At 45.1% G+C, this 26,858-nt stretch overlaps 2 protein-coding genes across 4 annotated transcripts in view; one reads left to right on the forward strand and one right to left on the reverse strand.

The window, feature by feature from the left end:
• The first annotated feature begins 4,335 nt into the window (after positions 1–4,335).
• Positions 4,336–24,294, forward strand: TGFBR3L (transforming growth factor beta receptor 3 like). The gene is made up of 12 exons (XM_030197157.1): positions 4,336–4,403; positions 4,854–4,956; positions 11,944–12,212; positions 13,248–13,409; positions 15,325–15,426; positions 17,171–17,323; positions 17,516–17,818; positions 20,113–20,266; positions 21,837–21,896; positions 23,231–23,338; positions 23,760–23,877; positions 24,214–24,294. The coding sequence occupies exons 2-12, from the start codon at positions 4,893–4,895 to the stop codon at positions 24,218–24,220; spliced, it is 1,500 nt and encodes a 499-aa protein (XP_030053017.1). The 5' UTR covers positions 4,336–4,403; positions 4,854–4,892; the 3' UTR covers positions 24,221–24,294.
• Positions 24,063–26,858, reverse strand: part of LOC115466117 (zinc finger protein Gfi-1-like) — a 30,411-nt gene continuing 27,615 nt past the window's right edge. For all 3 annotated transcript variants that reach the window (XM_030197159.1, XM_030197161.1, XM_030197160.1), the window contains exon 7: positions 24,063–25,318. In XM_030197159.1, coding sequence (XP_030053019.1) covers positions 25,125–25,318 — 194 coding nt within the window. In that variant the 3' untranslated portion in view covers positions 24,063–25,124. The remainder of the gene's footprint in view (positions 25,319–26,858) is intronic.

Below are 26,858 nucleotides of genomic sequence, written 5' to 3' on the forward strand. Positions count from 1 at the left end.
CTTTTTATCTAGGGCCGCTTCCACAGCCGCCGTTACTTCTGCTGTAATCTCGGCCGTCCACACTGAGCAGACGCTCGTGTTCGGCGATTGCGGAGCGGGCGCCATCTTGTGCTCCGCCACTTTGTTTTTGTCCTTTTTTTGGATTTTTGCCGCCATCTCTCGATTGCAGTGCGATTCCCCTGAACAACTCTCTTCACTCCGACCAGCACTCCAATCCAGGTACTCCCGAAGATTTTAGGGTCCCGGGGAAGTCAGATGATTAACAAAAATAAGGGGAGAACGCAGGAGCTCCGCTCAGACGCGACTTCCCTCCTGCATAGCACCACGTGACCTCCCTTCAACCAGCTTAAATGGGATCCCTCTCAACTGGTGTGAATTTCCTCCCGACGCTATCGAGAGAGCTTGAGATTTAGTGTAATTCAGGAGGAAGCCAGCTAAATTGCTTGTATGTTTTCAATAGCTCTAATAGATCTAAGGAGCGGGTTACATCAGACATTATTACTAAAATGTTGTCTGCGTAAGCTAGTATTTTTATGTGATGATCTGCCACCCTTGCTCCCTATAGTGCCATTGCTAGCTTTAAGTGGCGTAGTAAGAGCTCCAAAGAGAGTACAAACAGCAACGGGGACGAGGGACATCCTTGCCGCATACTACGTGGTATATCAAATTCTGGCGCTAACATACCATTCACCAAAATAGTGGCGCTCGGTTGTTGTACAAAATATTGACCGCTTGTTGAAACCAGCCCTCAAATCCCATATGCTTTAGGGTTTGAAATAGGAAGTCCCAACTAATCCTGTCAAACGCCTTTTTGGCGTCTAGACAACAGCATTGCAGGGTCTCTCCCTTCCTGACAGTGTGCCATAGCTATTAATGCTTTCCTGACATTTAATGTCACATGTCTGCCTCTGACAAACCCAGCTTGGTCAGGTCCGATTAGTCTGGGCAAGATTGGGGCTAATCGGTCCGCTAAGATTTTAGCTATCAACTTAGTGTCGACATTTAATAGTGAAATAGGCCTGTAAGACTCGGCCATTTCTGTGGGTTTACCTGGCTTCGGTATAAGCGTAATTGTCGATGTATTTGCATATAGGGGAAATGCGCCAGTTTCTATGACCTCCTCAAAGTAAAGTAATAACGCACCTCCTGCTTCTGGGGGTAATAGTTTATAGTACTCTCCTGAGAAGCCATCTGGCCCGGGAGCGGAGAGTTTTAACTTCTTTATAGTAGACTGTATTTCTTTCATAGTCAGTAGGCCATTCAATACGTCCCTCTCTGCTGCGGTCAGTTTAGGGAGCGCCGCTTTCACTAAATAGTCCTGAATTCCTTGAGTACGGGTTCTCGTTGATACAGTGTGGTAAAGTATGTTGTTAAAATCTGTACTATGTTAGCTGGCTTATTCATGATCGTCCCAGTTTTGTTTCTTAAGGCAGCTATCACTCTAGAGCCTCCCCACGTCTTTATGACTCTGGCTAACAGTCGTCCTGGCTTGTTACCATATCTACTCAACTTATACTTCCTGTACATCAGGGAGTGTGTTTCTTTCTCGTGTAGTAGTGTATTAAGAGATACTTGAATTGTCCGCAAATTTTCTAGTGTCTTCTTCAGGGATTATGTGTATTTGCCGTTTAGCTTTAATTAAATCACGTTCCAAATGCAGTATAGTCGTAGCTGTCCGTTTTTTCTTTAACGAGACATACGCTATAATATGTCCTCTTAATACAGCTTTTGAAGTTGACCAAAACAGTCGGGGTTGACCTTTATGGCCCACATTATCTGCCACAAATTCAGCCCACTTCTCCACAATATAGTTACGGAAGGCCAAGTCTGTATAAAGATATGCTGGAAATCTCCATCCCGGCCCTCCCTATTGGTCTACATCAGTTTCTACATCAACCCACACCGGGGTGTGGTCCGAAATCTCTTCTGGACCGATTACTGCCCTCTGTATCCTATGAAACCAGGTTCTAGTGATCAACATATAGTCTAACCTGGCTTGTGTTCCATGGGCCCGGGACCTATGCGTATAATCTCTCTCAGTCGGGTGTAAGGCCCGCCAGGTATCCACCAAATCGAAAACTTGCATCATGGCGGAGAGAGTATTCTGTCTGTAACCTTGATAATGTGCAGAGGCGGGATTTGTGCAATCTAACTCACAATCTTTAATTAAGTTAAGGTCCCCTGCTAGTAGTAGTGGCATCCCCTCTTGTTGATGACAGAGCCAGAGTACCGACTGATAAAACTCAGGGTCATGTTGGTTAGGGCCGTACACTACCAACAAATTAAACTCCAAACCTTGCAACCAGATCTTGGTTAACAGAAAGTGCCCGCCCGGGTCTCTGGCTATGACTGTTGCTTTGTATGATAGCCCTTTCCTAAATAAAATGGCCACTCCTCCCTTCCGGCCCTGAGATGGGCTGGCTAACACTTCACCCACCCGTGTTTTCTGCAGTTTCTTATGTTCACTTTCAGAGAGACGTGTCTCTTGTAGACATGCAATATCAGTGCCATGCCTACGTAGAGCCGTCAGTATTTTGGCGCATTTAATCGGGGACGTGATACCTCCCACATTCCACGTGATGATTCGTGCGGGCATAATCACGGACATAAGGGGCTACTCCATTCAGCTATTTGAGTCATGGTGTGCACTTTCAGTAAGTTGTTGTTTAGGTGCCCCATATCTGACAGGTGTGATATCTCTTTCATGTTAACAGATTCTATACGGGGCATCCCTATATCAATATACAATGGATTCTGCCTCGCCAACACGTCTAAAGTGTCCAGTGGAATCTCTCCCCCCTCTTCTGTCCCATCCCCCACTTCCCCCCATCCCGACCCTCCCCAAACAAGTGACCCCGAGTCATCTACACAAGCTGCTAGGCCTGCAAGATTAAGAGTAACACGTTCTGGTGCTACGAGGCCCCCGCCCCAGATTTAAGTACATTTACCCTCTATTCAACTTTAATAACATTTCAAGTAACAGATTCAAACTCTACCCAATTATTCATAATTACCACCAGTCCTTCGCTCATGTGCCATCTAGTAGGTGATTGTCTGCTAGTACTCTGCGTGCCTCTTCTACTGTGTTGCAGGCTTGCCACCCCTCATTAATATAGAGGCGTAATTTTGCAGGAAACTGTAGAGTAAATTTTATCTTCTTTGCTGCCAGCATTGCACAAAGGGGATGAAATTTTCGGCGTTGGTCCTGGACTTTTTGTGTGTAATCTGGAAAAATCAAGATAGACTTGTCTCTGTATTTAAGCGAATCTCTGCGAATTTTGAATCCTTGAAGAATTTCCAATTTGTGTTGATAATTTAGAATCTTTGCCACCACCACCCTTGGCCTTGCATTCGCTTCCATTCTTCACCCTACACGATGTGCACGCGCGATCACTAACGGTCCGCAGGAGTCCGTGAGGGCCAATTCTTTTGCTAACCAGCGCTCCAGCCATGTTTGTAAGTTCCGCTCTGAAAGCTGTTCCGGTAGGCCTACTATGCGGATATTGTTCCGCCGGGAGCGGCTCTCCAAATCTTCAAGTCTCTCTTCTTGCTCCTTCAATTGTTGTTGCAGGCCTCGTAAGTCTGGGCCATAACTCCGGGAGTCATCCTCGAGCGTGGACACCCGCGTTTCCAGATCACTAGCGCGTGTTCGCAATCCATCTAGCTGTCTGAAAATTATCTATTTTCTCATTAAGTGCTGTCCATTTCGGGTCCCACGCGTTCGCGATTGCAGTAGTCAGCTGGATTAGTTGTTGTTCATTGAAACTTATCAGTGGCGAAGTTTCAGACGGTGCATCCGCCATTTTCTTTTCTGCTAGCCCGGTCTTGGCTTTCTCTTTTTTTGCTGACTTTTGTGCCATTTCACCCAGCGATTATTTTAGGTATTTGTCCATAGGCACGCTCTGCGCGATCAGCGTTTAGGAAATCCCTTAGGGTGAGTCCGAAGACTGCAAAAATTAGTCTATTTAGGGCAAGGGCCTCGGAGCTAAACAGCAAACATCCTATCTAGCTCATAGCATCACGTGACTCCTCTTGTTAAATGTTTAAAAAGTGAGGTGTATTGCTAAGGTATGTGGATGGTGGGTCTCGGTGAAGTAGCAGGACCTGTATAGGGGAGAAAAATAGATTTTTTAAAATTGAACCAAATTTGAAAAGCAGTTTCAGCACTTCACCTACAATAGTTTTCTCGAAATTAGAATGCCATATTTAATTTGGTTATAGTCAAGCTCTCATCTCTCATTAAAACTCTTATTCCCACCTCTTCCTGATGCCTGCTGTTTGGCTGCTGCTATAAAAATCCCATCCAGCTTCTGGCGTATTCATTTCAGTTGTGGTGCAATTTCTGAGCCATCGACCCTCTTAATTTCCTTGCTGGTGGAGAGCGAGGTTGGGACGCTCCTTGGGTAGGTGATCATATAGTAAGCTCATGTCTTCTTACATGCTGTGAGTGGGTGGTGGTGCTGGGATCAGGCAGAGAAAGGAAGCGACAGATATGCAGGTCACACGAGACACCAGAAACCTGGTACACAGGCAGAATACAACACACACTGCAAGCTTGGCACGTAGCCCGGATTGTTCCTAAACCAGGTAAGTAAATTAGCTTGAAAATCCATAAGGGAGTTCAAGTACCTAGTGGTTCCACAGGACTCGTACTGTCCCATCAGTTTGCTGATTGAGGTCCTGTCCGGGGCTGGATATGATGATGTAGAAGGTATTTTGGGTGATTTGTGTGTTGCTACATCAGCTTCAAGGCCACTTTTTTTTCATATTTAGCTTATGGATAAAAGGATGTGCATCATGGCTATCTGATGGGATAACCCCTCATCCATGCTAATTTTCTTTGGTTTCACTAGCGGAGGTAACTCCCAGAGTACTGGCTGGTACCGTTTAGGATGCTGGTAACCGTGTACCCTGTGTTTCTGTTCCTCACCCTCTCTGCAGCTTCTGAGACCACAGGTAGGTGCCAGTGGTCCACTGTTTGTTTGTTTTTTAAGGTCATTTGAAATCTCCCCCCCCTTTTTTTTTTTTTGTTAAGAATGTAAATACTGATCCTGCCTTTAATCTACACCCTGGTAGTACCCCCTACTTATCCACAGGGTAACTTGAATTATCAATATTGCAATCCACTTATAATCATAGATAAGGCAGAATATATTTAGTTTTAAATAAATAGATATCTAACTTCATGCCTTTACGGTCTCCTTCCTTCCTGATAGTTCAGCCAACACACACTGTTTACATCATTGAGCTGGTCCTTGTTTTCTCTCTCTTTTTTTTTTTTTTTTTTTAACCTCCTATTACCCCCTCTGCATTTTTGGACGTTGGGGGTAATTTTCGTCAACCATTACTCTTTTAATTTAAAACCAGATGTCTAAGATGTACATTCGGCACCACTAAATGTGTGGTCTTTATTTAAAAGATGTATTAGCTATGATTATGAAGAAAGTAATTCAGGGTTGCAAAAGGGACAGCTTGATATAAACAGCATTAGTCATTTTACTACTGTTATACTTTTAATACAGATGTCAGCATGATTCGCAGAACAGTGAGATAAAATTGGAACCAGGCAAATTAAATCATAATACTAGCAGTAAGGATATAGTAATAGGCAACGCAGTAGAACATAGGTATGTTACAGTGGTAGCATAAAGTGTTGCTATCAGATGTGCTAATGTGCACATTCATTTATTTCAGATTCAACTCATTCCCTTTCAGTAGTAGTTAAAGGCATTTCTGCTCCAGTAGCTCGTTCTTAGTCTCTCTACCTTAGAGAGCTTTTCAACCCAACCCTATCCATATACCTCCAGATTCTTTAAAGGTCACCCAAAATAGTGAGTTAATGGGCTCCAATGATTAACGAGCACGTTGCATTAATTATGATTTGGGTGGCTAAATTGGGTAACATACAACTAGAAGGGGGGGGGGCAGGGGCGGGTAGCAGGGATCTGGGCCCAGTGTGCACAGCAGGATTTTCACCAGGTTTCAGCTATCCTGTCTCCCCTTGGCCATCTCTTCTCCAGGCTGAAGAGCCCTAACCCCTTTAGTCTTTCTGTTTCCTTAATCCTGTTGGTTGCCCTTCTCTGCACCTTTTCCTGTTTCATGGAGCGATACAGAAGCATTATAATCATCTTTGTTTTACACTCTTATCCCTTTCCTAATAATTCCTAGCATTCTTGTTTCAATTTTCTTCTCTGTGTGCCAAAAAAAGCAAACATGTCCCTGATGACACCTTAAATTCTTTTCGTCGGTGATGATTCTTAATGTGGAACCTAGTACCATGTAGCTATAATTTTGGGTTTTTCCCAATGTGCGTTATTTCGCACTTCTCCACAATAAATTTCATCTGCTATTTGGATGTTAAGAGGTTCACGCCAACATACCCCCCTCATCTACCGTTTGCACATCAGTTGTTGGTGGTTAATCGCAGATCATCTGAACCAGACACCAGGGACCTTGACTTTATCTACAGGAGTCAGGAAATATCTTATATATTTATTTATTGCATTTGTATCCCACATTTTCCCACCTCTTTGCAGGCTCAATGTGGCTTACAATACATCATGAGTAGTGGAAATATAATAAAAATAGACATAAGCAGCCACTTGCAAGATTTTAGCACTTGGAGCATTGGCATGTCTTAAGGTCTCCAGATAACCTTGCAAAAATTAAAGGTCATTGAGTCTGCCATCTGAAATACTTCTCAACCCACAGATCAAATAAGTGAAATCTAAGGATCAAGAGACCACCTTTTCAACAGCATCAGATCTAGCAAGGTTGTTCATGCCTTCTTGTCATGTTCTCTGTCTGAAATTTACATAGCGGTTAATTTTTTTTTTTTTTAAACATTTCTGTACCATTACTAAAATGTTTTGATTCAAGGACTGAGTCTTTAGTAATCTTCTTCCCACCTCAGATCCCATAATTCAGCTCTCCATGCTGTATTCCTGTTTTGTGTGTATCAATGTGCCTCTTGCATGGGGCTTTGGCAATCTGCTGTTCTGTTGTCTCTACTATATTTGGATTTAGCTCACCCCCTTTCAGTAATGGCTCAAGGTGAATTACATTCAGGTATGGAAGGTATTCCCTGTCTTCTACTACTACTACTACTTATCATTTGTATAGCTCTACTAGACGTACGAAGTGCTGTACACTTGAACATGAAGAGACAGTCCCTGCTCGACAGAGCTTACAGTCTAATTAGTACAGACAGGACAAATAAGAGATAAGGGAATTACTAAGGTGGGAATGGTAAAATACTGGTACTGAACAAGTGAGTAAGGGTTAGGAGTTAAAAGTAGCATAAAAAATGTGGGCTTTTAGCTTAGATTTGAAGACAGCCAGAGATGGAACTTGACGTACTGGCTCAGGAAGTCTATTCCAGGCATATGGTGCAGCAAGATAAAAGGAACAGAGTCTGGAGTTAGCAGTGGAGGAGAAGGGTGCAGATAAGAGAGATTTACCCAGTGAACTGAGTTCCCGGGGAAGAATGTAGGGAGAGATGAGAGTGGAGAGGTACTGAGGAGCTGCAGAGTGAAAGCACATAGGTCAATAAGAGGAGTTTGAACTGTATGCGGAAACTGATAGGAAGCCAGTGAAGTGACGAGGAGAGGGCTAATATGAGCATAAGGACCCTGGCGGAATATTAGTCGTGCAGCAGAATTTTGAACAGATTGAAGAGGAGAGAGATGGCTAAGTGGGAGACCTGTGAGAAGCAAGTTGCAATAGTCTAAGCGAGAGGTGATAAGAGTGTGGATGAGGGTTCTGGTAGTATTTGGATTTAGCTCAAGGTTAATTACATTCAGGTACAGAAGGTATTCCCTGTCTCCAGAAGGCTTATACACTAAGGGTCCCTTTTTACTAAGACGCGCCTAAAAGTGGTCTGCGCTGGTGTAGGCATGTGTTTTGGATGCGCGCAGGTCCATTTCCTCCTGCGCGCGTAGACAAAAGGCATTTTTCTTTTTTGTGCCGTAAAATGGAGGTGCAGCACAATTTAAAACCAGCGTGCATCCATTTTTGGCCTGAGACCTTACCACTACCCAATGACTTAGCGGTAAGGTCTTGCACGCTAACCGGGCAGTAAGCATCCAGCTGATTTACCACCGGGTAAGCGCCCCACGGTAGAAAATAGAAAATATTTTCTACTGCGTGTTTTGGTTGCGCACCAGAAATGGAATTACCGCCCTGGGCACATGGTAGCCGGGCGGTAATGTCAATTTGATGCATGTTGGACGCATGTAGGCGCCTGCGCACCGTTGTAAAAGGGCCCCTAATTTGTACTTGAGGCAGTGGAGGGTTAAGTGACTTGCCCAAGGTCACCAGGAGCCACATTGCTCTAACCGTTAGTCTTCTACTCCACACTGTGAAATCCAGGCTGGCTGATGTTTCCGTTCATTGTTTTATTATTTTTTTTTTGCCCAACGGTGTATTGTCTAAGGGACCCTTTACTAAGGCGTGGCACGTAGGTGTATGTTTTGGATGCACGCTGGTCCATTTTCTGAGCGCGCCTAGAAAAGTAATTTTTTTAATGTGCGGCAAAACGAAAACCAGCGCATGTCCGTTTTTCAGCCTAAGACCTTAACGCCACCCGTTGACTTACTGGTAAGTCTCGTGCGCTAACTGGGCTGTAACTGTCCAGCACATGCCAACTGCCGATTACCACTGGGTAAGCGTGCCGCAGTAGCGGGCAGTAGTGCCAATATCACGTGCGTTGTACGCGTGTAGGCCTCTATACGCCTTTGTAAAAGGGACCCCTACATTTCTTGCCTAACTGTACGGAAAAAAAGCCCCCCCCCCCCAGCCCTGGCTATATATGCCATTTCCTTGTGCAGTAGCTTAAAAGGGGTGGGGGGAGAGACAAGAGGTGTGAATTTTGAGCTGAGAATCTCAGTTTTGCATAAGTTCTATAATTAGGGGGGGCAGCAAACACTTAGCCCCCCCCCCCCCCAATGCAGAAAAGTAAGCTCAGGCGCTAGAGGCCACTAGCGCCATTTTAGCACCCTCATTTACCTACGCAGAATGTTCAAGGGGGGGGGGGTCTAGCACAGGAAACAATGAGCACACCAGGCCTTAGCACAGATAGCATGCAAATGTAGTCAAGCTCATTTAAATGAGGTCATTTTTTATCCCCAATGCTCGGAAAAGAGTGCCCAAAACAAAAATCTGCCTTACCACTGTAAAAAAAAAAATAATAACACCAGGTCAGAGCAGGCATTAGGGTGTTGGTAGAGAGGATTTCCCACGATTCTTTCTGCAAAATCTGCCGGTTTTGATTGCCTTTGGTAGCAGAAGGAAGCCCTTACCCAGCGCCAGTTGTGAGAAACAGACCCCAGCGAAAGCACATGTTGGCGTCTGTTTCCTCTTTCTAAATTTAAAGCGTCCTAACAAAAAAAAAAATTAACGTTTCTATTTAGGCCACGGAAAACAGACGCCCCTGTGTGCTTCACGGTCGGGTCTTACCAGGTGCATGTGCAAAGGAGCTGAGCTTACCGTGAAACTCTGCGTGTGCTCCAGCACAATCCTCCTGCTGAACTCCCTAACGCTATGAGCACACCTATATTTGCATCTCATTAGCATTGAGCATTAGGGCATTCTGCACTGTTCTGGCGACATTTTTACGGCGCTATTCAGAACAGCACTGGAGTTCTGAGCATCAGGGCCTTCTCCTAGGATGATCTGGAGGTTTGACTTGCATCCACGCTAGAAGCCATTTCTAGGAACAGATTCCAGCTTGTGCCTTTCAAGTGAAACTCGCTGAAGTGTACAGAAAACCTTCTACAATTACTGCCCAGCTAATCCCCTTATCCTTGGGGGTTGAATAAGCAAAAGAAAAATGAGGCTGGGCCGCAGAATGCAGGAGCAAATAGGTACAGCTGGGAATGGCTCAGATTACGTTGAGTGGGAGGTGAGGGGAGGAGGGGGTGGACTCCGTCAAGCTACAAGTTCAACTATAGGGAAGACTGAGTGCTGTCCATGTTACTTGCAGAAATCTGTTCTCTAGAACCAGAGATAATAGAACCAAAAGATGATTTAGAATCATAGGGTTGGATACGAGGTAGTCATTTGGAATCTGATAAAGTTAGAACTGGAAGGAAGCTCAGGAGGTCTTCTAGAAACATAGGCTTGGCATGGAGGTCATCTCAGATTGTAGAAGGGACTTCAGAAGTTATAGTTTTTCATTTGCTATACCTCTAAGCTTAAATACATAAGATAACGGTTTACATCTCATGAGGGTAAGATAGGACTGGAAAAGACATGAGCTAGTCATCTGGAATCTGATAAATGTAGGGCTGGAAGGGGTCTGAGAAGGTCATGTAGAATCATAGAAAAATAAGCTCAGAATGGATCCAGGGAGCTCGTCTTGGATTGTAGAAAGAGATTTCAAGAGGTCGTCTTGTCAGAGAAAGATGGAGCTGGAAGAGACCTTGGTAGTTCATCCATGCCATCCCTTGACTTCAGGTAGGATCCACAACATCTAAAAACCTTCCAATGATGGAGGTTCTACCCCTTCCCTGGGTTAGGCTAGAGACAAGAGCTTTCTATATACGCCTATATGCCTTTCTGTTCTGCAGCTTAAACCTGTTGCCAGTGGTGATAGAGAAAAATTAACACCATCTTCTGTGTCGTCTTGTGTAGGTGAAATGAAGATTAGCATGATAATGCTCTTTCCTCATTTCTTCACTAAATTAGCTTAAAAAGAGGAAGAGGGACAAGGTGTGACATTTGAGCAGGGAATCGGAGGCATTTACCTTGGAGATGAGGTCCCAGTTTTGCACCTACTCTCATGGGTGTCTAGACCTCCACTTGGACCTCTGAACTTTGACTTCTTCAGATGATCTTTGCTGTGTACGGCCCAAAACTTCACTTTACATTGAGGCCTTGTTGGTAAAGTAGTGTGAAACTTTTTTAAAAGTTAATTTATTTCATGTCGTTTATATCCTGCCTAACTAAAACTCCTGAGTGGATTATAGTCGTGGTAGATAACCAAATACAACACATTTAAGGCTGCCTCAAAGGTATTAGGAGCCCAAGGCAAGCTTTCAGGTTTCCCCTTTCCCCTTTCCACAATTAACTGTCTTCCCCCCCCCCCCCCCCCCCCCCCCAAGATTTTGATTTTTAAACTTAACAATTGGCTTTTTCCTAACATTGCCCTTCCCTGAACAATCCCGCACAAAACAGACGTCAAGACTTGGTCTCATATATGGAAATATATATTCACAAATTTTCCAAAAGTCGTTTATCCAGATAAACGGACCATTTAAAAATTGCCCGCCCTCTGTAGGTTAAAGTATGCTCTAATGTTGCTTTGAATTTGTGTGGCTGCCGCACTTGGCAACTGCCTGATTGATAAGCCAGCCTTAACACATTTAAGATCATTTTACTAATGCAGACCCACAAACTCTGTTTCCAAGATGTCTGATGTAGTACACACAGCTGGTTAAGAGCTTCAGTTCTGCAAGGTCAAGCCAGTGTCCTACTTCTTCTGAATCCCCAGTAATAAGAGGATGTGGTCACTTAATTCTCCTGGAGCATATAGGTTTTTTGCTTTCTTCTGTGTTGTATCTGGGATTCTCTTTAAACTGAGATAAGTATAACACAGACGCTCTTAGGATTACTTCAGAGAGGTAGGAGGACGGGTGGGCAATTGTCCCATTGTACAGCTGTAGCACTAACTCAAGAATCATCTAAAGGCGTCTTTTACTAAGGCATGCTCACGTTTTTTTGGCGCTCGCTAAAATTGTGGGTGCGCCAAACGTTAGAGATGCCCATAGGAATGCATGGGCGTCTCTAATGTTTAGTGCATGCCAAAAACCGTGAGTGTGCCTTAATAAAAGACCCTCTAAATGTTGTATGAGGAGTTCAAGATTATATGAACCTGTTCGTCAGATGTCTGCCCGCTCTGAATGTACAAGGTTTTTAATGTCTCCCCCCCCCCCCCCCCGGCAGATCTAAAGAAGACACCAGACTTTCTCCAATCATTCTTGCGTCAACTGTCCCCCACCCTCCACTGGCTGAAGCGAATTGCGAAGCCCCAGTTAATAGCCCAGGACAATGTTACAAGATGGCTGGAAGAGGGATGGAGTGAAAGCCATGGGCTATTGACTGGCACAGGAAGCTGGGAAGAGCCGGCAGGAGGAAGTAGCCCGGAGAAGGTCATATCTGTGTCATGCCTGGAGAAGAAGATGCTGGTCCAGGTCCAGAAGGATGTCCTCATGGTCAGTAGCCCACTGCTGTTTTTTTTTTTAACATCTATCTCTTAACCTGGTTCTCTGGGTCCTTGGCATCCTGGGTGGTTATTGCCTTCCCTAGTGATTCCTCCTGCTCCCTCTTGTCTGACAAGTGATCTCTGAATTGCAGTCACAAGAGTAAAGCAGAGATTAAATTCTTGCGTGTGCACACTCTCCTCCTTTATTTATTTATTGCATTTGTATCCCACATTTTCCCACCTATTTGCAGGCTCAATGTGGCTTACATATTTTTGTTAGCATTGTCAAACCAGGATATCAGATACAGTTAGTATGGTGTAGAGATTAAGTAGGGGAAGAGAGAAGAAAGTAGGGAGTGATTAGGGTAGGTGTAGAAGGTGGGCTTTCCTAACTGAGTGGGTTGGTGAGGTGGGTTAGTGAGATTATTGGTTCTCATTGTAGGCTTTGTTGAAGAAATATGCCTTTAGAGATTTGCGAAAGATAGTTATTTCATTGATTGTTTTCAGGTCTGTAGGAAGTGCATTCCATAACTGCGTGCTCATGTAAGAGAAGGTCGTAGCATGGATCAGCTTGTATTTTAGTCCTTTGCAGCTGGGGAAGAGCTATGTGTTTGTGAAGAGCTATGGGGAAGTAAGTTGAGGGAGTGGGGAGTCTTCCAAGTGCATCGCACCAAGTCATTCTGAGAGTAAGATGACAAAGGGAGCATACAATTTAGGACAAGGGTCTTGGTGTGAGGCTGAAGGGGATGGAGCCTCAGGAGTGAACACAAGCATTTCTAGACAAAAGAGAGGGTGGGTACATGCAAAGATCCGATGCCAGGAATGGGCAGCCCTTGAGGTGGTTTCTAAACGCTTTGCAATGCTAATGCAAGCAAGTAATAAAGAAAAATATATTAATATATATTTTGACTTCACCCACCCAGGCAGGGATTTTTTCAGTAGACAGTTGAGCTGTTAACTTTCTTTCATTGTTTTACAACAATATTTACGGTTATTTCTCTCACGGTCTTCTTCCCTTCCCCTTCCCCCATTAACTCTGATTCAGCCTCTTGGATATTCTGCTGCCCTTGTCACCTTGCAGGACCCCCGGTGTCAGGCGGAGTCCAACAGCAGCCACTTCCTGTTGGAATCTCCCCTCACTTCCTGTGGCACCCTGGTGGGGATGGACGCAGACTTGGCTCCGGGAGCTGTTCTCTACCGGAACGCGGTGAGTGGCTCCGTACAGTGTGCAATAACCAAGCGGACCAGAACAGAAATGGCTTGGATCCGATTTTCACATCCTCCGAAGAGGCAGATCCAGGCCTGCTTTCAGCCCAGTGCATGCAGGGAGATGTAGTTCTGTAAAAACTAGAACTGACTCCATTTGTCCCTAATGGCCTGGAATCGTTGGCCAACCCTACTGAGAAGAAAAGATGAGATGGGCCTGATTAAACTGTGTAAAGTTATAGAGAGAGCATGAAAGGCAGTGAATCCTTCCTCCCACTGGATCCTAATGATGTGCAATGGCGTAGCCAAGGGTGGGCTCAGGCCCACCCAGTAGCAGCACACCTATGTTGTGGCTGGCAGGGATCCCCAAGCCCCCCCCAGCCGAAAACTCACAACAACTGTCCCTCCTGCATACCTTGCAAATAGTAGATCTTCGCCTGCAGTGAGCAGCAACTGATACATACTGTTTGCACCGGCCCCTACTACTACTACTACTATTTAGCATTTCTATAGCGCTACAAGGCGCACGCAGCGCTGCACAAACATAGAAGAAAGACAGTCCCTGCTCAAAGAGCTTACAATCCCCACAGCCTTCCCTCTGATGTATTCCCGCCTATGTGGAAACAAGAAGTTGTATCAGAGGGAAGGCTATGGGGCCAACATGAGCAGTGTGTATTAGCTGCTGCTAGTGAAAACCTGCTATTTAAAAGGTATGCAAGGGAGGGGGGATGTTTGAGAAAGACCATATGGCATGCAGGCAAGAGAGGGAGAGACCAAATCACTTGTGGGACAGGGCGGAGTTCTGCTCACCCAAAATTGGGTGTCAGGCTACACCCCTGGTGATGTGAAGGAAGGAGGGCACTCTATATCGCTGCTACCGTGGTATACAATGGTGTTGATTTGACCCCATACCATTAAGTAAAATAAAAGGCAAAAGACCCATCCTGCCTGCTTATCTCCACAGAATGAGCCTAACCTGGCGCAAAAATAAAAGGGTTCCATACATGATACGTAGTGAGGTACACCAAACAGGAGACAAACCTCCGAGCAATCCGTGCACAGTGAGAGGCTGATGCATAACCGGCAGAAGAAAAGGAGGTGATAACACCTCTGTACAAATCTTGGTGAGATTTCACCAGGATTGTTGCGTCCATTTCTGAAGGCTCACCTCCAAAAGGTAGGGCAGAAGCGATCCAGAGAGAGGCCACCAAAATGGAACAGGATCGGCACAAAAACCTCTGAGATGACAGGCAGGGGATGAGATGAAAGAGGCATTCGACCACCTCAAAGGTATAAGCAATGCACAAAAAAGAAACCTCCATTGGTGGACAGAAAGCTCTAGAACAAGAGGTTACAATCTTAGAGGATTAACACTAGGAAATATTTCTTCACCAATAGGGTGGTAGGTACATGAGGTGCGGTAATGGTTAGTGCAGCAGGCTTTGATCCTGGCGACCTGGGTTCAATTCTCACTCAGCTCCTTGTGACCTTGGGCAAATCATTTAACTGTCCATTGCCCCAGGTGCAAAAACTTAGATTGTGAGCCATCTAAGGACAGAGAAAGTACCTGCATATGATGTGTACAGTGCTGCGTATGTGTAGTAGTAAAACCAGCACAGCTGATATACCTTGTGAGGATCTGTAGAGAAAGCCAGGGCTTGTGCTATTGCAACAGGAAGGGAAAATGGGCAAAGGTTGGGTAAGGCTTGTGGTCTTTGTGTATCATCAAGCTCTACAGTTCTGTGCATGACCACCACATCCAGTTGCTTATGTACTCACCTTCCACTGTCAAATAGTCCTTTATTTAAGTCTCCTAAACTTTCTCCAATCTTGGCTTCCACACTTCCTTTCTCCTACCCAGAGCCAATTGAACTCACAAGGTTATAGGATCCTCGCTGTGTTCATCTTCCTTTCAGGTTCTGCTGAGGAGGGATCCTGGATTACCTGCCTCCAGCAATGGATCGGAGAAATCGCTTGCCACTGGGCAAGAGGCTGAGAAGATCTTGCAGAGGATTGAGGTAAGAGATGGATAAGCTGGGAAAACACTACCAGCATCTACCCAAAACATTTCCGACCAAGTATCACTGCCAGAGGGGGAAAAAAAACCCTGCTAGAAAAGAGTTTGTGCAGAGACCTGATTTCATAAGAAAAGCCATTATTTTTCCTCTGTGTCCTCCACTGCTCTCTTCCCCTATACTCATTCACTCGTTCACTGGGTCTGGACAACAGTTTGCAAAGCATTTTTTTCTGTTTTAATTGGCTGTTTGAAAGTTCCTTCCCCACCATTAATACTGCTAAAAATCATTGCATTGAATGTCTACTTTTAGCAGCAGTGAGAAGGCACATGTTAAAGTCAACAGATCAAACGTTTGCTCATAGAGGACATTTTCAAATCTTCTCGCAGACTTTTCCAGCTAAAATCTACTCACAGAAGGAGCAGGTGCAAAACCCATGGACTAATACGCATACCAAGTTTTTGTCCAAATGTGGATGGTTTGAAAATTGCATCCCAGATGTCCTTGGGATTCCCCGGCTCTGATGTCACAGTATCCCTGGGATTCCCCGTCTCTCCCAGGCTCGGTGATGTCACATTATCCCTATGAACACAGGCTTGAGCTGACTTTTCTGCTTGTGATGTCACCCATTCATGACTCTTGACATCACTCACGTCTGACTGTACAGAAACTGCATCACCCCATCCCAATTTCATAGCCTGACTTAATGTTTTAATGTAATTTAACATAAGCGTTTACAGTCCCCTTAACCAATAACAGCTTAAGGCAGATAACACCAGTACAGCCATTTTCATCAGAAAGATTGCTTACGATATATAGATCAGTGTCGCATATCACTAAAGAGATATTTGTGAAAGAGCCATGTTTTTAAATAGCATCTTAAAGGCTGACAATTACTCATTGTTCTTAGACCCAGCAGGAGTTCCAAATTTCAGGCCCCCCTCCCAACAAGTCTTTGTTTTTGAATCGCTCCATGGTGCGACCACACCTGGAATACTGTGTCACCGCATCTCAAAAAAGATATAGTGGCATTAGAAAAGGTACAGAGAAGGGCAACGAAAATGATAAAGGAGATGGGACGACTTCCCTATGAGGAAAAGCTAAAGCGGCTAGGGCTCTTCAGCTTGGAGAAAAGACAGCTGAGGAGAGATGATAGAGGTCTATAAAATAATGAATGGAGTGGAACGGGTAGATGTGAATCACTCATTTACTCTTTCCAAAATTACTAGGAGTAGAGGGCATTCAATTAAGCTACAAAGTAGTAAATTTAAAACAAGTCAGAGAAAATATTTCATCACTCAACGTGTAATAAACTCTGGAATTCGTTGCCAGAGAATGTGGTAAAAGCAGTTAGCTTAGCGGGTTTTAAAAAAGGTTTGGATAGCTTCCTAAAGGAAAAGACCATAAGTCATTATTAAGATGGACTCGGGGGAAATCCACTGCTTATTTCTAGGATAAGCAGCATAAAATGTACTGTTTTGGGATCTTGCCAGGTACTTGTAACCTGGATTGGCCACTGCTGGAAACAGGATACAGGGCTTGATGGACCTTTTGGTCTGTCCCAGTGTGGCAACACTTATGAACTTACTTATATAAAGTCAAGTAATAAGGCAAACACATCTTAAGAAACTGAGCCAGTGCCTATTGAAACAGAATCTTTTTTTTTTCTGGGACTTTATAAATATTTTTTCATTTCAAATTGCTGGCTTTTGAAATGCCCTTGTCTTCTCTTGCTCCTTCCTTGCAGTTTACCTGTGCATATGTAGCCCCACTCAATCCCAAAGGGACATCACCACCCCCAAGCCGTGTCCTCCTTCGCCTAGAGGCCTACACCTCAGACAGCTTCCTGCAGCAGTGCGGACCCTGCACAGTCCCCATTAATAGCCGGGTTTTCGTAGAGGTAAGTTCCCCCCCCCCCCCCCCCCCACTGTGGAATACTGCTAGAAAGAGGTGACATCACACCCAACCCCACTTCTTCTAACCCTTTACTGTTATCTTGGCAGATCCACAAGTGTGTTTGGTTCTGGTACCTGCTGAAGTGAATCTCGCAAGCTGCTGGCTGATCGTCTCTTCTCTGGTTCCTCCTTTTTAGGCTGTTCTCCAACAGTCCAGTCCCCAGGTTAGTTTCTCTATCCAGCTGTGCCGCGTTTCACCGTCCTCGGACCCTGCGGTGGAGTCTGACTTCGTCGTGGTGCGTGACACCTGCCCAGCAGACCCCAGTGTGACGTTCTACAGAACCCAGCCAGCGGAAGACCCCCGGGTGCAGGAGGTCCAGCGTTTTGCCTTCCGGCTGCGGCCAGCCTACAACGAGTCCATTCAGTTCCTGCACTGCCAGCTGGCTCTCTGCTTCAAGGAGGGCCTCGGTTCCCTCAAGAGAACCTGGGATGCACCCAAGGTTAGCCTGAATGTTAGAAAAACTGTACCCTGTGGGAAACGTAGGGAACTCTGAGAACAGAAGATTTTCATTCACACCCCAATTCTACCCTGCAAAATAGTTTTTTTTTTTTTTTTTTTTTTAAATTCTTTATTTATATTTTCAATATATCATTTACAAGTATAAACTTGCGAACATAAAACAGGTAAATAATAAATGCTATTAATGTTCTCATCCTGCATTATTTAACACCCACAAAAGAAATAAATTTAAAAAGGGAAAAAATATCTTATACAGGAAAAGGAACATTAAAATTAAGTTAATCAATTAAGAAACACAATTAACCTTTCTTAGACCTCAATACGAGGGGGGAGTGATAGAATTAGAGAAGTAATCAAAACAAATGACTTTAAACAGAGGTAAAAGCTGCCATTTCTCCAAATTATTCCTACATATTCCTACATATTACTTCAGTTGTTTCATTTCTAGAAACGATTTCAGTTGTTCCGGGGAAAAGAAGTTATATTTAGTTTGACCTAATTTGACTACACATTTAGCCGGATATGCCAAAAAGAAAGATCCCCCAATGTCCATTGTCTTTTGTTTCAAAGCAAGAAATGCCTTTCTTTTCTGTTGTGTTTGTTTTGTCACATCTGGATACATCCAGACCTTAGACCCACAAAATTGAGCTTTGGAATTCCGGAAGTAAAGTCTTAAAATATTGTTGTAATCTTGCTCAAAGACCAAAGAAATTATTAATGTAGCTCTATCCAATACTATTTCCATAGATTGTTCCAAAATTTCAGAGATATTTTGTAAATCAGGCATATTCTGTTCAATACCTTGTAATTCCCCCTTTGGTTTAGGAATAAAATAAATCTTATTTATTGGAGGAATAGAGTCTAGGGGAATTTTTAATATCTCAGTCAAATATCTACGTAGTGTGTCAATCGGGGTTACCCCTGTTAACTTGGGAAAATTCAAAAGACGGAGATTGAGCCTTCTGTTATAGTTCTCTAATTGTTCAATTTTCCTCCTCATTTCCATATTATCTTTAAGAGCTACATCTTTAAAGTCCTTAAGCATATCCACTTCTTTCCTCAAAGTTGTCACTTGCTTTGTTAAATCTTCTTTTACGGAATCAACAGTTACTTTTAAACCCTCCAACTTGGCATTTAAATTTATAACATCACCTGAAGTTTTCTGCAGTGTAGTGTTCATCCGGTCCAACATCACCCAAAGTGTTTCTAGTGTCACCTCCGGTCTTTTTTCTGAGGGAAGCCAAGTTCCATCAGCTTTCAGAGCCGTTTGTTGCGGTCTTGGGTCCTCGCTGGTTGCCCCCTCCGATACACTTCCGGGATCGGTGGGGTTTCCCTCCAGGGCCGCAATCGACGCTGGGCACGGAGGGATCGTCGATGTGGATGGTGGCGAAAGGGAGGCTTCCTCTCCCAGCGGGGAACTCGCTTCTCCAAGCACCCCCGCTATGGGATCTACTTCCCTCTGAGACCTGGAGAAACCGGGAAAGTATCGCTCCAGAGACGCTTGGGCCGGGGAAGACGTCAAGGTAGGCTGAGGAACATTCCTTAACGTTCCCTTCCTTTTAGAATGAGGCATTATCACTCTGAGGTAAAAATTCCCCAAAAACGCTCGGAGCTCTCTACCAACCTTTCGGTCTGGCAGCCATCTTGACACGCCCCCCCAACAAAGATGCTCATAGTTTTGTTTTTTCTATTCCAATACTATGAAACTCCTCCCCAACATGCACAGATTTCAGTGCATCTAACCCCCACCCTGCTTTGCCACTGCAAGCGATAGTAACTGAAGCATGAGCTGGGGATACTGTGCACAAAGAAGATGAGGCCAACAGACTCCCCAGAAACCAACCAAGTTGATTGCAGGCAGGGTGCGTTCAATAGAGTCAAGGGGGCCTTAGGGAGCTGTATGATTTGGGCACCAGTGGGTAAGGTTTGGTGGTAAGACAAGGGGTGGGGGGAGGCTGGGTCTTGGAATGTGTATGTATGTCTACCTAGGATAGTAGAGAACTTGGAGGAAGACCTGAAGGCAGTTTGTCTTGTACAGACAGTAGCAGTCTGGATAAAATAATTGGGCACAACAGAAGTATAAGTTTGTCTTTATCTACCCTCATCTGTTAGCTAAGCTCTAAAACCAGGAATGACCCAAAGTCTTCCTGCAGGATGTGGATCCCTCAGACATTTGCATGTTTCTGGCAGGGTGCCTTATTGAAATTGTGGTGCTGAAGATGTTACTGTTACATGACTTGTTTTTCTCTTTCTTCTCCTCTCCACCCAACTTAGTGTCTCCCCCAGGATTCTGTGTGCACCGGCAGTACAGGTGGTATCGAGCCAACGAACGGGAGCTTCCTCCGCATCGTTTCCAAGCCAATGATAGTCACCATGGGAGGGGCAATGGAGTTTCTGGCTCATGTCCAGGACTCCAGTCCAGTTACAGGTGAGAAACCATCTGCACTGAGAGTGGAACAGGATCTAATGTATGTCCCCTCGTTGGCAGATGTGGCAGGTTTTGAGTTTCTTTGTACAAATATACAATTTCAGAAACAGGCCTGGAGGTAATGACATGGTCCTCACCCTGTCCCTGTGGGTTCTGTCCTCATCTTCAGAAGCCTCGAACATTTATGATTTTATACTTAAATCTTTTTAATCTACTTTAAGTATAAAAAGGAATAATATGCTGTGCAACTGTTGTGTATAAATTACAAATAGAAAATAATAATAACGAGCAGCTATAATAACCTTCCTTCCCACCACCACCCTCTACCCTTCTACTACCCCAAGGAATCCTAATCCACCCTGTTAAAATGTCTAGGGCATACAGAACGGGATGTATTTTGTACTCCTCGAGTTGAGAAATATGGCCTTTGAAGCACTGTTATAATATTTTAATCTGTGGATGAATAAGAAGTCATCAACAATCTCAGGATTCAGTCTAGCTCTCCTGTCTTCCACAGTCCCTCCTGCAATAGAAGATGTCTTCTTAGAAGTTGTGCTGGTAGCAGGATGTACAGGATCCCCATGCAAATGTTGCTAGTTGTGGCCAGCATGTTTGCTTGTTTTTCCAAAAAATCAAAATATTGTTGTCTGCATCACTCAAAGATAAATAACAGTCCAGTTCCATATCATCTAAATGCCAGTTTCTCCAGGTATAGAATGTCCTGGGGACGGGGTCCTGCGGTAACCGTGGGGACAGGGATGGGGACAGAGCCGGCTTGCCAGTTGCTTTATCACAGCAGACTGAATGTCGGGCCTAAAGCGACTTCTTCCCTGCCCTGTAAATGTTCATTAACAGGCTTCAAAGTAGACAATGACATGGGAACAAAGTTTGTACCTGTGGGCTCTGTCCCCATCCCTGTCCCCGCGGTTACCGCAGGACCCCGTCCCCGTGTCATTCTGTACCTGGAGAAACTGGCATTTGGATGATATGGAACATTTACAGGGCAGGGAAGAAGTCGCTTTAGGCCCGACATTCAGTCTGCTGTGATAAAGCAACTGGCAAGCCGTTTCCAGCCGTGGTCTGAACTAAACCCAGGTATTCAAAGCTGAGGCAGGTGCAGCTGCCGACATTGAACACCCGGGTACCTCTGCTGACCCAGAGGTTAACTAGGCACTGGCTGATATTTAGACCGAAGCCCGGTTAACTCACCACAGAAATTTGGCAGTTCTAACTTTATGTTGTTACTTTGAAAATCACCACTAACTGTTAAGTGCTGCTGAGTATTCTTGGAGAACCCCACACAAGCAATTTAAATGACCAGGCTGCTCTTTTGGCCATTTGAATCTGTTTCAATATGGACTTATATATATCTCTCCCTGTGCCAGAGTTCTAATCATGGCTTTGCCACTCTGTATGTGTGTGTGTGTCAGTAATTTGGGTAGGTTCCCCTAGCTGAGCCTCGTATTGATTCAGTGACTGGTCACCAAAGGGTGCTTTCAGAGGTCTGGGGTCCCTCTGGGTTTGTGGGCACAGGTATTTCACCATTTTGGACATGTTTTCCTTTCCATAGGGAAAAAAACACAGCTTGTGCATGAGGCCGTGAAGCTGGATCTGGATCTAGCACACACTGGTGAGTCCTTCATCAACAATCCATCCAGTGTGTCGCTTTGCTTTGCTGGGGTCGTGCCCTGCCATTCCTAAGCCATCGCTTGAGACAGCTATTCCCCACACTTTCTTGTGGAACAGTCTGTCTATGTAGGCCTTAGCTCAGCCGCATTTACTGAGCAGTACAATGGCCACCAATGCGTATCCTGCCAGAGGTTCTCCTGGCATCCTTCCTCCTGCACCACCCCATAATACTCCTGAACTGGCAGCCTGGAGTACAGCCCATGGAAGTTACAATGAATATTCATGAGAGAGATCTGCATACAACAGATCTCCAATATATGCACGCTTCTCATGCATATTCATTATGGTAATCCTGAAAAACCAGACTGGCTAGGTGTACTCCAGGAGAGGGTTGAGATGTTCTGCACTGAGGGGTTAAAATCCAGGCCTAGATTAGTATAGTCCAGAGAACATGTTAACCACCCCTCTCACCTCCTATGAACTTATCCCTACCAAGCTCAGCTTTTATGAAGATTAAGATTCTGCTACCGTACCAAATGTGTTTGGACGCCACCACCTCCTATCTGGCCATGGTGCTCAGCTCTGGTCCCTCGAGGTCCAGGGATGAGTTGGGTTTTTCGGATACCTAGAACAGGCAAATTAAGCTGGTTCGCAGACCACAGATCTGGGGATACCTCCTGAATATTTGTGGCAAGGCATCCTGGAAACCCAACCCATCATTGGCCTCTGGTAGAGTGGAGCTGGGTATCATTGCAGTGGTTGCCCTGCGATTTCTGCTTCACCCCCACCTTAGCAGAACAGGCTACTCCACTACCTGCTTCTGGTCTCATTGCAGGAGTGTAGTTAGACCTCGAGGTGGGAGGGGGCCAGAGGCCAAGGTGAGGGGGCACATTTTGGTTGCAGCTCCACCGCCGCCATGCCGCTCCCTACTCACTGCTGCCAGCTGAAGCACCGTCACCGCAAATACCTCCAGCACCGCCGCATTGCCTAAAAGGAGCGTGCCCGGTGTGAGGAGAAGAGAGAGCAGGGCAAGCAATGCAGCGGCACTGCCGCAGACCAGCACTGGACAAAGTCTTCAACTGGCAGGGGTTGGGGACCCCCGCCAGCCAACCAGGAGCCCAGAGGAAATTTTGGGAGGGGCCCAGGCCCCACGTGGCCCCACATATCTATTCCACTGTCTCACTGCATACTGATGTTTCTCAGGTGAAATTAATGTGAGGATAGTACTACAAACCCCAACATGCAACACGGTTGATTGAGGGCTGAAATGAGGACCCTAGACCAGGCTAGTGAAGGGGGTGCGGCCTGCCTGATCCTCTCTCTCATCCTTTGCAGACAGCCAGCACGGAGTTGATATGGGAGATGTGGTGGGAATCGCTGTTTCTGCCTTCACAATTGGGGTTTTCTTGATTGGTGGCCTGTGGTTTATCTATTCCCAGACCGGTAAGCAATCTAGTTCCACTCCTCCGTCCAGGGCATGGCCACTGCTGCCATTGAGTGCAAAAGTGTGTGAGGGGAGGAGGAGGTCTGAGACTTTAGGGATTCACAAAATTTCCCATTTTTCTGGTAGGTGAACGGTAGCAGCTGACTCTCCTGCTTTTAGGTCTGCTTTCCTTCCTTCAGCACCTCTTATAAGATTGCACAGGGTGTGCACAGAGGCTTGTACCTAATCAAAGGCATTGCAAACTGTGTTATTTAAACTAAGAAACGGATGACTTGTACTGTCTGTTCACTAATCCACAGCTAATAATGTTTCTGTACATTTGCCTGTTCCCCCCCCCCCCCCTACCACCACCTCCCTGTATAAATATAAGCATTTACCTGTACTTACATTCTCTCTATTTCTCTCCCCTCCCCCTCCTAGACCCAGGGAAGGCCTTGTTCCTGACAGTGCTGCCATCTCTGACTGCTGAGAAACCACTGAAAAATTCCTCAGATAAGGGGTCTCCCAAGAATGAGATTCTCGGAGGAACCCTCAACAGGTAAAGTAGCACCAGCTCGGCCTTCAGCTGCCCTTGTCTCCTCTCCCTCATGTCTATGGCCTACCTGTACACGGCTTTCTGGAATCTCCTAGCTATTAGTTCACTGTCAGGATGTTTGGAATCCCTCCCCAGTCTACAAACAGCAAAATCCTGAGTTCCGCTCTATTGAATAAAATGGTCAAACATATAATACAGATATTTATTTGTGTATGATGTAAAAGACCAAATGCTTGTGTTTCAGAAGAATGTCTTTCATCAGTTCTTGCCTCTCTCCATAACCCCATTACTATAAATTTGCAGTTTTTCATCGTGTTCCTTTCTGATTTATCCCTGCAGCCTGTAGGAGATGAATCGTTTTGACGTAGGACTGGGCCTGGAAACAGGCTGGAGAAGCCCCTTCACATGGAGGGAATGTAACATGTCCTGAAAATGTCCTTGCAAACAGGTCTTTATAATAAAGCTTTTACCATGCGCCTTGGCGTCTCCTTCATTCTTCTACTGATGGTGAGAAATTCCAGCATTTAATTCACTTACAAGTGGTCTTAGACACAGAGCTGGTGTGGGCGGAATGCGTTCTTATACGATCTTGCACATAGGACCATCTTCCACGGACTCCGGTAATGTGTTATACCCCTGTCTTAGGTAGGTACGCACGTGGCAGAGTGACTGTTTGATCCAGGTGTGGAGCCGGGAGGTTTGGGTTTTGGTTTGGGTGTCAGTTATTGTTATACTGTTATATCCGAAGGGCGCTTCCTCCTTCTGCATCAGCCGATATTCTAGGATTATTGGGAGGAAACCATCCTCAAAGGGCTGGCGTTGGAACAATCTTTATACGACCAAAGTCTTTGTGAGGTTACGCCTACATCTTACCTCCCTACTGTGATTTTTTTTTTAAAGCCATATTTACTACAGTGGAGAAATATCTCCTAAAGCCTCTTATCTGTGTGTTTGACTAGATCATAAGTTCAATTTAGTAGGGCTGTCTTTTTTTTTTATTATTATTATGTGCATTTAAACAATCATATCCACACCTACTGGCTCTGCAGAGCTGCTTTGAAGACACTGAACCATTACACAGAAGGGACCATCTTCATAGTGTTGTGGGATTACTCAATGGGAGCAATCTTGGCAGTAATCCTCCTTGAAGGCACTATGGCATGACTCAGAAGATGCCCTTTTAAGAGTGCTGTGGAATGTCCTCTTGAAGGTGCTGCGGGGTGATTCAGCAGATGCCCTCTTGAAGGGGATTACTTTGCAGGAGCCGTCTTGAAACTGTTGTGTGTCTCCTGGTGGCGTCGTAGATCGACCCTGCGCTGGAAGCCCTTGCCACAGGCACTGCAGCCGAAGGGTTTGAGGCCCGTGTGCTTGCGACTGTGGGTGATGAGATTGGAGCTCTGGCTGAAGGCCTTCCCACATATCTGACATTTATGGGGCTTCTCACCTGTCACAAGGTTGGGAGAGAGAGACAGATGGACATCATGAACAGAAGCAAGCAAGGGTTAGCATCATTATTTCTCCTATAGGCTTCTAATCCACTTGTTTGTTTTATTAGGATTTATTTGCTGCCTTTTTGGAGAAATTCAGACAAGGTGATATACAGCAAGAATAAGCTAAGCATGATATCAGCTTGGGTAGGGGAGGATAAGCAAGTCCTGCTTCAGTTTGTGCAAAAGGTGTTAGTCTTAGTGTGTGACAAGCTGATTATTATAATACACAAGGAATGAGAATGATCTCAGCTAGTTCTTACAGTATGTGCAGCCGCTCTTACTATCCAGTTGTTATAATACAGAAGGGATAAATATGATTTCAGCTAGGGTAGCAGTGGATAAGAAAGTCCTACTACAGTCCTTATGCAGGTTAATTGTGTTTTCCATTGGCTGCTTGGGAAACGAGCCAAGCTTTCACTTGCTTCCTGAAGTAGAGCTAGACTTGTGTTTAAATGAAGCCTTTCTGGGAGTGTGTTTTCCTGCAGCCGCTGGAACTGCCCCTCACCCCGAGAGCAGAATGTGGAAAATGTTTCCTGTCCCTGTTACCCAGAGTGATACAGGAGTGTCATTATAATCCCTTTTAGCTTCCGCCAAAATCTCCTGTCTGATGGGATTGAGTTTACAGCACAGTTTTGAAAACCTGGCATGGATTCAAGATAACTGCTTGCTAAGTCTATTTGGCAAAACATTCAAAAACTGCTATCTGCAGCTAAAATACTGCTGCTTTTCCACCCCCACCCCCCTTTTCTGAAATGTGATCAAACCTTTCTAGCGGTAATGGAATTCAAACATGCGTGGGATAAACATAAAGGAATCCTGTTCAGAAGGAATGGATCCTCAGGAGCTTAGCTGAGATTGGGTGGCAGAGCCGGTGGTGGGAGGCGGGACTGGTGGTTGGGAGGCGGGGATAGTGCTGGGCAAACTTACATGGTCTGTGCCAGAGCCAGTGGTGGGAGGCGGGGCTGGTGGTTGGGAGGCAGGGATAGTGCTGGGCAGACTTTTATACGGTCTGTGCCTTGAAGAGGACAGGTACAAATCAAAGTAGGGTATACACAAAAAGTAGCACATATGAGTTTATCTTGTTGGGCAGACTGGATGGACCGTGCAGGTCTTTTTCTGCCGTCATCTACTATGTTACTGAGTATATCATTGAATCCAGAACCTTGTCAAGTCAGGAGCTCATGTTAACATCTGTTTCCCCTTATCTGGACTCAGAACTCTGCAGGAATAAGAACTGGACAGAGATAACCATCTAGGAGCTGCTGATGGTAGGAATTATTAGGAATTGGATAGTGAATAAGTCCAAAAATACTAAAATGCCTTTTTTTATCGCTCCATAGTGCGTCTGCACCTGGAATATTGCGTTCAGTTCTGGTTACCGTATCTCAAAATAGATATAGCAGAATTAGAAAAGGTTCAAAGAAGAGTGACCAAAATGATAAAGGGGATGAAACACCTCCCAAATGAGGAAAAGCTAAAGAGGTTAGGGCTCTT

Source organism: Microcaecilia unicolor, chromosome 3 (genome assembly GCF_901765095.1).
Source record: "Microcaecilia unicolor chromosome 3, aMicUni1.1, whole genome shotgun sequence".
Classification (NCBI taxonomy): Eukaryota; Metazoa; Chordata; class Amphibia; order Gymnophiona; family Siphonopidae; genus Microcaecilia; species Microcaecilia unicolor.

Bases quoted from the DNA above. Each gene is read 5' to 3' on its own strand.
- TGFBR3L (XM_030197157.1), top strand. From the start codon at position 4,893: ATGCTGGTAACCGTGTACCCTGTGTTTCTGTTCCTCACCCTCTCTGCA. The intron at 4,957-11,943 runs GTAGGTGCCAGT...CCCCCCCGGCAG, and splicing joins TGCAGCTTCTGAGACCACAG to ATCTAAAGAAGACACCAGAC. The intron at 12,213-13,247 runs GTCAGTAGCCCA...ACTCTGATTCAG, and splicing joins TCCAGAAGGATGTCCTCATG to CCTCTTGGATATTCTGCTGC.